Genomic DNA, 15,423 nt, shown 5'->3' on the forward strand with positions numbered 1-15,423 from the left:
GATGGAATTGGACACCGGGTCCACTCTATCCATTATTTCACTTGACACATTTAAGAGAATTTGTAGTAGTAGTGGCCTTCGAGTCAAACTTAGGCCATCGAATTTAATCCTCACTGACTTCCAGAATTCCAAAGTCAGTGTGAAGGGGGAGGCTATGCTCAAAGTGCAGCGTAAAGCTTCTGAAGGTTTTCTTGATGTGGTGGTAGTAGGGGGTGAACGCACAAGTCTTATTGGACTTGATTGGTTTGAGGCCCTTGGAATCCAGGTGACTGGGCTTCACAGCATGCAAACATTGGGCCTTGCAGAAGTTTGCAAGGAGTTTACTGATGTGTTTAGCTCAGAGCTTGGATCCTACAAGGGGCCTCCCATTGCATTACGTTTAGACCCTACTATCACGCCCATCAGGATCAAGCCTAGAAGGGTGCCTTTTGCCCTCAAAAGTAAGATAGATACAGAGCTGGACAAGCTGCTCCAGCAGGGCATCTTAGAACCTGTGGACTCTAGTCCATGGGAAACCCCCATTGTCATGCCTTTAAAGGCTAATGGAGAAGTCCGCATATGTGCGGACTATAAGTGTACACTGAATAAAGCATTGCAACAGCACGCTTATCCAGTGCCGATGGTGAGCCACATTTTGGCCTCCCTGAAGGGGGGGCACCTTTTTGCAAAACTTGATTTGGCACAGGCCTATCAACAGCTACCTGTTGATGAGGCAACTGCAGAGGCCCAAACAATTGTAACACATAGAGGGGCCTTTAAAGTTAAAAGACTGCAGTTTGGGGTTAATGTAGCCCCTGGCATATTTCAAAGTGTCATGGAATGCACACTTCGAGGTATTCCTGAGGTCTGTCCCTACTTCGATGACATCCTCATTGCTGGGGAGTCATCTCAAAATTTAGCAGAAAGATTAAGGGCTGTTTTGCTTCATTTTCGCCAAGCAGGCCTTAAATTGAAGCAAGACAAATGGAAAATAGGAGTCACTTCCACTGACTTCTTAGGCTTCAGGATTGATGCTCAAGGCATCCATGCTGCTGAATCCAAGCTTCAGGCGATTCAGCAGGCCCCAAATCCCAAGTCCAAGAGTGAACTGCAAGCTTTCTTGGGGCTCTTAAATTTCTATCATTCATTTCTCCCACATAAGGCTGCAGTGGCAGAGCCGTTACATTGGCTCTTGGACAAGCAGGCTCCATGGCAGTGGACTAGAGTCCATGAAAGGAGTTTTAATGAGGTTAAGGCCTTGCTCTCTTCAAATGCTGTATTAGCGCATTTCAATGAGCAACTGCCTGTGTGCATCACATGCGATGCATCTCCTTATGGGGTGGGAGCAGTATTTAGCCACCTGAAGGCTGATGGGACACAAGTCCCTGTAGCCTACTACTCAAGGACGCTGTCATCTGCAGAGCAGAATTACGCTCAGATTGACAGAGAAGCCTTGGCCATAGTGGCTGGCATAAAGAAATTCCATGATTTCTTATATGGCTACCACTTCACGGTCTATACAGACCATAAGCCTCTGCTGGGTTTGTTTACAACCAACAAACAGACTCCACATATTATTTCTCCACGTATGCTGAGATGGTCAATTTTCCTGTCAGCATATGATTATACACTCATTCACAAACCAGGAAAAGAGATGGGCCATGCAGACGGCCTCAGCAGATTACCTCTCAAACAAATAGAGGCAGATCCTGCTCCTGCTATTAACATTCTTTCCATTCAGGAGTTGCCTGAATCTCAATGCTAGGGACGTGGCTGCAGAAACTGCAGAAACTGCCACTGATCACACGCTCACATGCGTGCTGACATGGGTCTTGTCAGGATGGCCTGACACGTGTCCAAATATGGAGTTTCAAAGCTTCTGGCAAAGAAAGCACAAGCTTTCTACATTCAAAGGGTGCTTGTTATGGGTTAGTAGGATAGTTATCCCAACCACATTGAGGTCTAGAGTCTTGCTCTCTCTGCGGTACATCCAGGAATCGTGAGGTACATCCAGGAATCGTAAGGATGAAAGCGCTTGCGCGCAGTCATCTCTGGTGGCCAGGGCTCAATAAAGACATAGAGGCCCAGATGCATGGGTGCCAAGTGTGCCAACAGTCATGGCCTGAAATGCCTCAGGCCCCACTTCATAGGTGGGAGGAAACACAAACCCCATGGTCAAGGGTCCATATAGATTACACTGGGCAATTCTTCCTTCTCCTCGTTGACAGCCATTCCAAGTGGCTAGAGGTTGTTCCTGTTTCCTCCACCACTACTGCCAGGACCATCCAGGTGCTGAGAGGAATTTTCACCTCACATGGACTTCCAGATGTCCTGGTTTCAGATAATGGCCCCCAATTTACCTCTTTTGAGTTCCAGGCTTTTCTTCAGGCCAATTTGATCTGGCATGTGATTTCTGCTCCCTTCCACCCATCTTCCAACGGCCAAGCAGAGAGGATGGTGCGTACTACCAAAGATGCTCTCAAGAAACTGACTTATGGTAACTGGCATCACAGGTTAGCAGATTTCCTTCTTGCACACCGCATCACACCTTGCACAACCACAGGGAAGAGCCCAGCAGAACTCTGCTGGGGTCACCGCCTCATCATCAAACTGGACAGGTTGCACCCAAACCAGGTGGCTTCACAGGTGTCACAGCCGTGGGCACCTAGGAGACTTCAGGTGGGAGATCCGATCTGGGCAAGGAACTATGGGCCTGGACATCTCTGGGTCACAGCAGTGGTATGCAAGGTCTCTGGGCCGCTGTCATACGAAGTGGCCTTGGATGATGGATGAGTCATCCGCAGACATATCAACCAACTGTGCTGGAGGCTTCACAGCAACACTTCCGCTCCTGGATCTGCTCTGGGGGGAGGGAGGACCATAATATGCATTCTGGTTCACAGTTTCCCGATTCTAGTAGTGTCTCACAAGCTGATGAGACTGCTGCTGCTGAGGCTGTTAGGGGGTCATGTCTGGGTTCTGCAAGTGCTCCGAATAGGAATTCCCAGGAATGGGGGTCATCCCGTACATCAGTTATTGCTCCAGACAGGGAGTTGCACCGGGGGTACCCACATAACCCAAATACCTCAGATAGTGCTCCAGACAGGGAGTCGCACCAGGGGTATCCATACAATTCAAACACAGCCCTAGACAGGGAATTTCACTAGGGGAACTCATACAGTTCAGTTATTGCTCCAAAAAGGAAGTCTTCAGGAAGGGGGTTTGCCATGGAGGCGGCTCCTGACTCTGGCACCTCCGACACATACACGGGGGCTATGGAGTACTGGGGAATTTCCGCCATTCAGGCCACTCCAGCGGCTGGCCTTGGGCTACAAGGGACAGCATTCCCAAGAGGAGTCCATTGTGGACTTGGGAACTTCCACCCCTCCAAGGAACTCTGGCTTGGACTTAGAGAGTCCAGCCAGTCAGCAGCTGGGTGGGTCACCTGGGTCTTTGGGGCATCAAAGTCCTGGTCTGCCTAGCCTAGCAGGCGAGCTGGCAGGCCAGGCACACTCATCGGCCATCAGAAGGTCACAGCAGGCTAAGGGCCCGCCTAAACATCTTGAGGACTATGTGAGGTTTCTGTCAATTCTAAGGGAAACTTACTGGTCCTTAAACAAGATGTAGAGTAAGCACTCAGTGGAGGAGTGTTATCTTCAAATTATTATTTGTTGTATTTCTTTTATAAGAAGTATTAACGAAAGAATGTTTGCCTGTGTGCAGACTATTGTGATGTTCACTAACCCCCAGTCCCTTGAACACATGTACCTGTGCTGTTACATCATAGGGTATATTGTTTTATCTAGGGGGGAGGGATGTTGTGTCCTGAGCCTGTTGAAGCATTCAGCAGGCTCAGAAATGTTGCAAATGGTCCCGGGCAGACCAAAAGCTGCCCGGGACCAGACTGGCTGTTGCCAGCCTTGTGCGCATGCGCAAGGTGCGAAAACAGCCAGCTTCTTATTGGGTGACACTGTCCGGGTTCAGGACTCTATAAAAGGCCTGCGTGCCTTTTACTGCTTGCTTGGTTGTAGGAGAAGAGTAATAAAGAGCTTGTTGTTTCATCATGTGTCTTCGTCAATTGCCAACGAATGGAAAACACAACACTTGTGAATTCACGAATGTATTCCTTACTGGAGTGGCCTCTTTGCTTCAGACGATGGATCTCCTTCTCGGCCAGCAAGGTCTGGGATTCATCTTCAAAATGGCCTCTCAGTTGCTCCATGAATAGGTTAGCATCCTAAAGTGCAAGAGCCCCTTCTTCATGGAGGTTGGTCACCCAGTCGGCTGCTTCCCCCTCTAAATTGGCCGCCATAGCATTCACCATATGAGCATCATCCAGGTAGGCATATGCATAGCAATCTAGATGAGCCCACACCTGGTTTAGGAAGAATGTTAGCTTCTTGGGGTCCCCATCAAAGGTGGGCTTGATGGGAGGTGGCTACATCAGCTACATCAACTGTGAATCAAACTCTGCAGCAAATGGGAGAGCTGGCACTGATGGGCCTAGCAGGCAACTTCATTGTCCAAAAGATTGAGGATGAAAGTAGAGCAAAGCTTGTTCACTAGAAGTTATAGGAACTTTGGGAGACAGTGACTGTGACATCCTGCTATTCAACATACTATAGGCAGAAAGAACAGAAGGCAATTGGATTAGTGTTCTAATTTTCAAATAAGCTGGTTTCAAAAAGCTAAGGGAAAAAGTAAGAAAGATTCCATGGATAAATATCTGGGAAGGGGGGAACCCCAACAATTTAGGAGATTCTGAAAAATAAGGTCCAACCACAAACAATATAACAAAAACAGAATATCAGAAAACAACCCAAATCTGCAAGAATGAGATAAGGAGGACAAACGTTCATAATATATGGAGGCTTGTTGTTTATTTATCTTTGTATTTATTTATCTTATGCATTTATTTTTATTCCACCTTATATTGTTTTTATAAATAATTCAAGGCAGTGAACATATCTAATCGTCCTTCTTCCTCCTATTTTCCTCACAATTAATCCTGTGAGGTGAGTTGGGCCTAGAGCAGGCATGTCAAACTGCCGGCCTGTGGGCTGGATGAGTCACGCCAAAACCACACCTACCCCACTGCCGGCAATGGGGAAAAAGTCCCAATAAGTCACGCAACGTCACGTGACGTCGCGAGTTTAACATGCTTGGCCTAGATAGTCTGAACCAAAGTCACCCACTCGGCTTTCTTTAATTTCTATGCCAACTATGGCATGTTCAATAAACTATGGTTACAAATGGCTTTGCATTATACACGGCAGTCTTTTGTTTGACTAAGAGCTTAGTTATATCCTCTGAAACATTTCTATATCAGTTGTTCTGATAAACAAAACTCAAAACTGCAGAGCATACAACTTAAATAAAGTATTTCCACCAGCAATGCTTATTTATTTATTTATAAGATTTATATAGCCACACATTTTCCACCATTTGTGAATAATCCATGTATTGCCATGAAATGCAATACTGTATTCTATCCAAACATATATCAAACTGAAGAAATCTATAATGGTACTTCTAGAGCTGTTCCATAACTCAGCTCAGATACCTACTGCCTATTTAAAATTGCAAAGATATTTTAAAAGAAAGTTTATTAACTGTTTTTCAATATGCCACTGTATGCTAAACTAATTTTCCTATAGTCCTAAATCAGATTCTCAACTAACAACTAAGACTTTTGTAAAGTTCACCTTTCTAGCTCCTAAAGCTAGAAAACATAGAGAATGTATTCCAAGTTACTTTAATTGGGACAATTAAAAAGCCAATGAAAAGTCTGGGCCTGGGAGGAATAATGTGGTATTGTGAAAGAGTGCACAATATAATGCCAATAGCAGATAAAACATTTGCATATATTTATGAGATTAAAAAAATACTAAAGTAGGTTTCTGGGTTTTTTTTAAAAAAAAATCCATGTGAGGTCTTTGTAAGTCAATTGAGTATAAACCTCAACATGTGTTTTCAGTTATGGCAATATGCTATAAATAAAATATAAAAATAAAGATCTGGCATTTCTTTTCCAACTTTTTCCTTTTAAGAGTATTTGATTTAAATGCTTTTCTATTTATTTGAAAGTAAAGCGCATGTGTATTCAAACAATTTTAATGTTTCATTTATTTATACAACATTCATAAACTAGAAAACAACGCTGAAATAAATCTTGTACTGTAATATATAAATAAGAAAATATAGATGTTGGTACAGTATGGAATAATAACAGGATAAGGTGTTTATGTGCAAAATAATCTGGTGGAAGGGAGGGAGGGAGGGAGGGAGGGAAGAAACTAAATTTCAAACTAGATTCTGACATAGGAGTTGAAGTCCATTTCTCATCAAAACTGGGACATCAGCTGCATAAAGATGGACAGAAATCCTCTTAGAATTGCCAGCTTGTACCACAGTCCTCAGAAAAGTTGCCCTTTGTGGTAAGTTAGAGAGGAGACAGACTGACTAATGTTAATTCATGCTTAACCATCCATCCCACGCTGACTGAATCATAGCCAGATCAATTGTATAATGAATGAAGTGGGGTTTTTTTGGAGGGGGGGAATAAAGCAATATATAGAACTACAAAGTTATTCTTAAGCCCCAATTTTTAGTAGTTTCTTTCTAGTTAACTAAAGAAAGTTTGCATTACCGTATTTTCCATCGTATAAGACGACTCGGTGTATAAGACGACCCCGGACTTTGGAGAAGATTTGCATGGTTTAGAAAGTCGCCTTATACGCCGGAAAATACGGTACTTTGATTATCTCCTACCTAAGGGAAAAGAGAAAAGGGAAAGGGAGGGAGGGAGAGGGAAGGAAAGAGGGAGGGAAGGAGGGAGAGAGATATTCCCTTATCCTTAAACTAAGTACCAACTTAATAAAGCACTATCTTATTTCAACAAACCTTTTGGTTAACAAACTCTTTTCAATACTGAAAATCATGTGATTTTTGAACTAAATTACTGGCACTAATGATTTTAAACACCAGTAATGATAGTTTGAACTCCTCTATAAATCATAATCGTAATGACAGAGCTGTCAAAATAGAACAGAATGCAACATGAACTAAACACAGAGTTCATGGTGGTCAAGTTAAGTTAAATTTGGCGGCAATGGGCATTTTCCAGATGGCATTTTAAGTGAAAGGTAGCTTTTGAATACGATGTTATTTATTTTGTTGGATAATACAGCCTTATACATATGTATTCTGAATTAACTACCAGCACGCAGAGGACTGCATCCTTATTACAGGACATGATGAAATTTAATTTGCCAAAGAGCAATTAAGAGAGCTATGTCCAAAAACACTGATTATTGAAATTGTAGCACTTTTAATTTTTTTTTAAAGCAGGGGTGGTGGTAAAGATATATATAAATATTTGGCCAAACACCATAAGTGCGCCATATAGTTTAAGATTAGTTTGCTGTTATTTTCAAATTTCAGTTTTTGTTAATTGCTTTTTCATTACATTATATGTCAAATATTTTGGTGGTTTTAATGTGTTAGTGCTGTAGAATGAAACATAGATCTACTTTTAATAAATAAATAAATAAATCTGGCTGTTGGAAGCAGAGTGCTGAATAATATTCTGGATACTTGAAGTTAATCTGGGATAAATAGAATTCAAAGGAATCTGAGTTGCTGATACCATACCAATATAGAATCACTTCTAACTCTGAACACTTCCTATAATAGGATTCATTCCAAATGTCACAGTTTATTGTTTCAATGTATTTTTTAAAACATAATTTTATTAAGAATTTTAATTACAATAGTAAAAACTAATACAATCTTAGAAAAAATAGAAGAAATTGGAATAAAGGAATAAAAAGTATATGAAAGAAGAAAAAGAAAAGAGCGAACATAATAAAGAAAATAAAAGAAATATATAACTTCCAGTCTTTTTCACAAACAGAACAGAATGTAATGGAATGGAATAAAACATTGAATTAAAACGTCTTATTTTTAATCTTGCTCAAATAAATAAACTTTATATTCCTTCATTTTACTTTTAACAGTCTTAATATTTAATTTAATTAAATATTGTTGAAAGATTTGATTTATCTGCAGTTCTTTTTTTATCCTATTACACAGATTTCTTCAAGGCTTTAGCAAGTCCCTTTTGTAGGCCAAGTAAGAAAACATTTTCCAGATCATTCTCTTGGTTTGTATTTCTGTTTTAATTTTTAAAATTTCACCCAGTTTCTCCAGTAATATGTTCTTTTCCAGATCATTCTCTTGGTTTGTCATTTGTAGTTCCACGTTCAATACTTTCTCTATCTATCAGATAAAATTTGTCCACATCTGTCATTCCTTCATTAACATCTTTTAGACGTGGTCTATTCATAGGAGCAGACATCATTATTGACAGTGTTTATATTGTAGTTACTAACTTATGGCTCCATTCTTCAAAATTCTCCTTTAATATTTCCAATGTTATAGCGTTTTCTATTAAGTGACATCAGGATTTGTACTTTGTTTTCTGCTTAAAATCTTTAGTCCCATCTAGTATCCAGTTTCTAAAATCATCACTCATCTTTTGTCATGAATCGCAATGCCAATCTGTTTCCCATGAGAAGTTGTTTATTCTTTATAGTCAATTTCAACATTTTATACTAAAAGTCAATATTCCAAATTTATCTGGATTCTGTATCCACTTATAACCTCTTTAGACCAAAATTTTATTTAGCTTTTTACTGTTTATTTCAAATTCTTTATGTTCTTAAGTTTTTAATTAATTTGTTCAGAATTGGAGATAAATTCAACCATTGAAGACTTTTCAAATTTGTCATTCTGGAATGACAGCTTTAATAGTTTTAAAATACTTAACAGGCAATTTCTGAAAGTAATTAGAATGTGAGGTTATTAAACTTTTTGTTCTTTAAAAGATGCCACTGTGCTTGTGAGCAAGATGACTGATCTCATCATTTCCCAGTGTGCAACCCATGAAAACTGCAGTTTGCAGTCTCCTCATAAACACAGCCGTCCAGAGCACTTGTAGGCAATCTCCTGTCATTTCCTTGTCTAGAGAGATTCCAAATAATTGGTCTACTTGCTGGTTCCCTGGTCTCTGCTGTGGTGATCAGTTCTGCTTTTGCAGAGCTGTCTTCAGTTCCCCATAAATCCCCCCAAAGCCTTTTACTTTATTTATAATATTAATTTCTTTAACAAGTTTCAGTTCTTTAGCAAAATGTCAGTTGTCCTGGGTAGGCCAGACAGGAAACTTGGCTATGAAGGTACAAACTTCCGTTCCACTTTTAACCATTTAAACAATTAGGGCGCATCCTTTCTAAGTTTCTTTCTCTGACCGTTAGTCCACTGGGGGCTGCTCCCACTCTTATCTGATTCTTTCCTAGGCATCACCTCTTCTCCTCATTCCCTCAAGGTCACCCACACATTCCATTACAACAACTGACTTTAATACAGCTTAGAATATTCTAAAATTAGCATGGCCATGCAGCTATGAATTCAAGTCCACTGTCTATACCAGGGGTAGTCAACCTTGGCTCTCAAAGCTGGCTCAGGAATTCTGGGAGTTGAAGTCCACGAGTCATAAAAGAGTCAAGGTTGACTACTCCTGGTCTATACAATAGTTGACCACATAGCTGTAATAGTACTCCTTTTCATTAACCCAATGCACAACTTCAGGGTAAGACACAACAAAAATTTCCGAGAAGTTTGCACAATCACTTCCACAATGATCTTCCAGATATTCTCCTTGCTTTATAATGTGCACCAGTTATCTTAGTAAAACCACAGTACATGTAGTATATTATTTATACAGAGGAAAATGAAACAATTAGTAATAAAGTGGAGTATTTGAAAAAAAATTCTAACAGTCTAATCCTATAAAAAAAATTGAAGGCTTCAGTTAAATAATATTGTTCTTTTAAAGAAGGCATGAAATAAGTAGAATTATGTTACTGGTTTTCTATGTTTTAATTTTATATAATTAATTGTTAAGGCACTTGTAGTCTTTGGGAATGCAGTGGCAAATGGAAAGGAAGGGAAGGGAGAATAGAAAACTGGAGCCCTAGCCAACTTCCTATTTGGGGGCTAGGAGATCTAAGCACACAAAAGAATGTCACTATGAATGTTATTAATGACATATAGAAGCCACTCATGAATTCAAAATGAGACTGGCTTCAGCTCAACATTTACATGAAGTGTTTTATACACAGTGGTATTATAGAAAACTGCCCATATCTGCAGACATTTCTATACTAAGCATATTATATGGATTCACCAGGCCTTATTCACATGTATTTCATGGCAGACTAAGAGGAGTAGCTATTACCTTTTGGTGAGCAAAGGCATTTCAGTCTGGACACCACATCAATGTCGATTAAGTTCTATAATTTGTTCTATATTTGCAAAGTTCTATCTAGGTTTTATACTGTGGGACAATGTAATTGCTATATTGGCAAGGCACAGTACATATTTGATCCTGCTCTTCCATTTGCCTTTTCCAGAATTATGACATTCAGAAATTGTTGTTGCACCTCTGTTGGATTTGGATAGTAAATGATAATGTATAAAAGTACAGACAACTGCAACAGAGTTCTGTTTTTATTTTAATAATTTATTTTTAGCTTAAGTATCAGAATAGCAAATATGAGAATTTGAGAGCATCAAATGTTATTGTCTTCAGTGAGTTGATAAGAATGGAACATAAATTATGAAACAGTGAAAATGTGTTTTCAGTATTTTCCCTGGCTAGATAATAGTTTAATCCGGCCAAACATAAAAAGTACACAAACAAATTGGCTTAAGATTATTTAATTGGCTAAGGCTATGGCTTTCAGTAACAATGTACTTAAGCAAAGATTTTTTGCAGATCTAAGCAGGAGTGTTCGTTCATTAAGCAACTCTTGTACAAATGTAAGAGTCCAAAACTGTAATGTATGTATTAAAAGTCATTTTATTACAATATGATTTTATTGTCTTATTTCTGGGTGGCAAAGGTAAATTCATTCTCTCAGATCTTTTAATATACCTGTACATTAATTTCAAAGGTATCTGCTACACAGGAACTTTTACGTACTCTGCTAGCTGCTTTCATTGTGTATTGTTTATGTATATATGTATTTGTACTTACATATTTACTAACTTGCTTACTGGAGCATCTATACCAGGGGTCCCCAACCCCCATTCCATGGACCAGTACCGGGCCGCAGCATGCCAGCAACTGGTCCGCACAAACAAGCAAAGCCCCATCTGCGGGATGCAGGCAGCACACAAAACCATGCACACGGAAAAATCTCTCTCCATGGACCGGTCCCTGGTGCCTCTGATCTGTGCCATTCCAAAAATGTAGCACAATTTTTGCCAGGGAAGGTTTGAAGGACAACATTCAAAGTTTAAAAATAATGAACTAAGAAATGCCCTTACTTGAAAGACTACCTGTCTCCAGTTATTTCTGCCATCCAATGATTTCCATTAAATGTGATCATCTAATGGGACAAAGGAAGAAGGCCTTCTCTGTTACAGCCACTGCCTTCTGAAGCAGCAGCCCCCTGGAGATATGTTTGGCTCCCATCCTCCTTGGTTTCCATTTGTCCCTTTTTTTAATGTAAATGCTGTTTTAGCCTAATTTTAACTTTTGTATTGCATATATTATAAGCCATTCAGAATCCTTCTAGAATTAGGCAGCTTTAATAAATCAACCATCAAATCAACATTTTTAAGGACAGAAAGACCTTACATGGGTATTGATTTATATCAAGAACTCAAACAAAAAGACAAAAATAACAACTGGGGCAGGGTATTTATCTTTTTACAAAATATCTATTGTATGAGAGATATGTCTTCTCCATAATTGTTGGATTTCTAAATAAATCACTAGGCTTCTGTCCCCAATCCTCTTATTTCCTGAAAATGTCTTGAGGTTTATTTAAAAATAAAGTTGATGCTAGAGTTTGGTGTTTTGTCCTACAAAATGTCAGTTTCTTCTTCTTCTTCTCTTTTAAAGTGTTAGATCAAGTCCCCAGTAAACCTTTCAATTTCCTGCAGATGCTACACCATGGGAAGTTTGAAGTTTGTGCCAGATTTATATAGCATAGGCCAGTGGTGGCGAACCTATGGCACGCATGCCAGAGGCGGCACTCAGACCCCTCTCTGTGGGCACATGCACCATGCCCTGGAAATGGCAGCTGTCCCTTCAACTGTCTCTTCAACCAGCCGCCTGCTAACTCGCCGAGGTCCCACGTGGCTGGATGCATCCCAGCATAGCTGGTTTCCCTCCCCCCCGTCCCATCCCTCCTGGCCTCACATGCTCTCCTTTTCCCAGGCATGACCCACTGCATCACCTCCTCAGCTGTCGGCCGGCCGTCCAGCTCAGAGGCAGCTTCTCTGAACTGCTGGGGGCAGGCTATGAAGCCCAGAGTGTGCCAGTCGATGGGCCAGCAGGCTGTGGCTGCTGATTGACACCGTCGGCCCCCATGCGCTCACTGGCCTTTGTGTGCGGGGGCCGATGGTGTCAGGCAGCAGTCGCCCTGGCCCCTGCCTCACCTTGCCGTGTGACAATGGCAGCCCCACCCTGCCTCGCCTTGCCTCGCCTCACCTCTCAGGATGAGCCTCCTGCCCACCACCCACTTGCCAGAGACCCCCTGGATCTTCCCCAACCCTGTCCCGCCCCCACAGGCATCCCTCCCCACGAGCAACATCGAGGTGACCACACTCATAGCCACACTCACCCAGTCTGCCATGACTACAGCCACGCCCATCCAGTGGGCCACGCCCACCTGGCACCTGGTGATAAATAAGTGGGTTTTGGGTTGCAGTTTGGGCATTCAGTCTCTAAAAGGTTCACCATCACTGGTATAGGCCCAGATCAATAACAAAGAAGGATTTGATGAAATCCCGGTTACTGGTAAGCAAAAAGATCCCAGGTCTGGTAAATAAGAAGAAAATCAAGCTACATGAGATGCTGATTGATCAACACTGAAGCCAAGACACAGTTAGATTCATAATTAAAAGAGCTTGACAGAATGAGTTTGTTTAGCATTTTTAGAAAACACAGCACTTTACTGCTTTATCTTGTTCGTCTTTCAGTTTTTGTTGGAACTATATTTAATGTTGTTTTAACATTTTTAAAAGTTACACTGAAACCTGCTTGAGTGAAGGACAATTTTTACAATTACTAAACAAATCCTTTGTGTAGATACAGGTAGTCCTTAGAACAATTTGTTTAGTGATCATTCAAATTTACAACGGCACTGAAAAAAGTGACTTATGACCTTTTTCACACTTACAACTGTTGAAGCATCCCTATGGTCAAAATTCGGAGCTTGGTAACTGACTAATATTTGCAGTGTCCTGGGATCATGTGATCACAGTTTACAATTTTCTGAGAAGGAAAGTCAATGAGGAAGCCAGATGCACTTAACAAACATGTTGCTAACTTACAACTGCAATGATTCACTTAACTAGGGCAAGAAAGGTCATAAAATGGGACAAAACTCAGCAACAGAAAGTTTGGGCTCAATTGTGGTTGTAAGTCAGGGATGACCTGGATTTTTAATGTCAACTATATAGATTAAAGGTTAAGCTATAGTGATTTTATTAAATCCACTCTGCAAAGATTATGACTTGACAGGAATTTTATTGTGATCATAGAAACACAAGAAACTTTCATTCAGTGATTACTTTATATCCATTTAAAGTACAGTGATCTATTCAGACATATCTGTTTGAACCAAATGACCCTATGCTGAATGTGTATACTTTAATCAAAATGCTACAACTATCCTGAACGAAGAAGCAATGAAATTGTGAACATTAAAATATATGACACACACACACAAATCTTCATGCACAGTAACATGCTTGTATGCATTGTTATGACATACAAGACATGATAGTATAGCAAATTAAATTTTCTGAGATGAGTTCCCAATCTAGTAAGACATGATTCCCACATGTTACTTTACTGTATTCATATAATACAGCAACAATATCCCACTGAGAATACACACCCTCATGGCTTTCAAGATTAAGTGCAGAAATTTAAGATTAGATTACAGACACAGATCATGATTAACTGTTGAGCATCTCTCTCTCTCTCTCTCTCTCTCTCTCTCTCTCTCTCTCTCTCTCTCTTTTTCTCCCTCTCTCTTTCCTCTCAGCCCTACCCCCTCTCCTGCCCCTGAGTGTCAATATGTTAACACTGTGTCCCTGTATAAGCAGTTGGATAAAAGGTACCTACCTATGTCTCATTCCTCAAACAAGAGCCAGCACTTGCACTCTCCTGGTTTGCATATAGTTCACCAGGGCTGGCATCGGAGTAGTATTGACCGCTGACAAGAGCCAGCGCTAAATGCCAATTTGGCTCGATAGTTGACTAGGAGCATTTTGTATTTATATAAATGCCTTCTAGACATTTAGAACGTTTCCAAGCGCCTTTCACGAGCAATACCTTCTTTCCCTCCGGAAATATCAGATGCTCCCAGTGCAGAGTGTGACAATCCCACGATGGGCACATTTTTTTTTTTTTTTCGATCAGGCGCCACACAAGAGGGAACATTCCTAACGCGCTTCCACATTCCAGAAGTGGCCGCGGTCGAAGCGCGGTCGCTATTTCGCCGTCTCGAGAGCAACTCGTCGGACCGCGGGACCAGGGGCGCCTCCTCCCCTCCCCTGCCGCCCCCAGGCACGCTCCTACCTTGGTAGGCGAGGCTGAAGTGCGAGCCCACCGCCAGCAGAACTGCCAAGCATACAGAAGTCCCCGTCATGATCCTCGGCGGCTGAAAAGTTGGGTCCCCGCTGCTCCAAGTCTCGCCGTAGTGAAAGGCGGGAGCGGCGGGGCGGGGGAGGGACAGAGCCCTTCGCCAAGCAAGCCGTGGGGCGCTCTGTGGAAACTCCTCCCCTGCGTCCTCTTCCCGCCGGCGAAGCGCTCTGAACCCTCCCTTTTCACCCCCCCCCCACAACACCCCAGGACAGAGTTGCAGGGAGACTGAAGGAAGACGCCGTAGGTGCCTTTCGCGGGTACGCGTAGCCCGCTTCCAGCTAACTCTATCAGTGTCGGCGTTTTTTTCAGATTTCAAACAAAGGTTTAATAAAACTTTCACCAGGCAGTTCCCAAAACACTTTTTTCTCCTTTCTCTTGCTGACTCTTTCTGAATTCCTGAAAAGAAGCTGTAGAGAAATGGTTAGAAAAGGCTGGAGACTTCCATAAAGTTGATAGGAAGCCAAATCTCCTTCTGCCCCGACCCAAAGCAGCCCGAGCGCAGCCTGCCTCGGGGCTCCTCCCGCGGCAACTCTTCCAGCCCTCCGCCGGTTACAGCCTAGGCAGACAACAGAAGATTGCAAACCCCAACTCGATCTGCTTTGACAGACTTGGGACCGTTGCAGAATGTTTATTTTTAAATCCCTCTCTATTATCTTTCTAGTAAGGTGCACATTCTAGAGCTTGGCTGTAAAGAACAGAGCACCATCCAGAATGTT

General features: G+C 41.6%; 1 protein-coding gene across 3 annotated transcripts in view; it reads right to left on the minus strand.

The window, feature by feature from the left end:
• SRPX (sushi repeat containing protein X-linked) overlaps positions 1-14,842 on the minus strand; it is a 55,227-nt gene extending 40,385 nt beyond the window's left edge. Inside the window, exon 1 of one of the 3 annotated variants that reach the window (XM_039342146.1) lies at positions 14,642-14,842. In XM_039342146.1, the coding sequence (XP_039198080.1) occupies positions 14,642-14,711 (70 nt within the window). In that variant the 5' untranslated portion in view covers positions 14,712-14,842. The remainder of the gene's footprint in view (positions 1-14,641) is intronic. The other 2 variants (XM_039342144.1, XM_039342145.1) reach the window with 2 other exon arrangements.
• Between the last annotated feature and the right edge of the window lie 581 nt (positions 14,843-15,423).

The sequence above is a fragment of the Crotalus tigris genome, unplaced genomic scaffold, assembly GCF_016545835.1.
Source record: "Crotalus tigris isolate CLP2741 ecotype Arizona unplaced genomic scaffold, ASM1654583v1 scf7180000017775.1145084777:2100578, whole genome shotgun sequence".
NCBI lineage: Eukaryota > Metazoa > Chordata > Lepidosauria > Squamata > Viperidae > Crotalus > Crotalus tigris.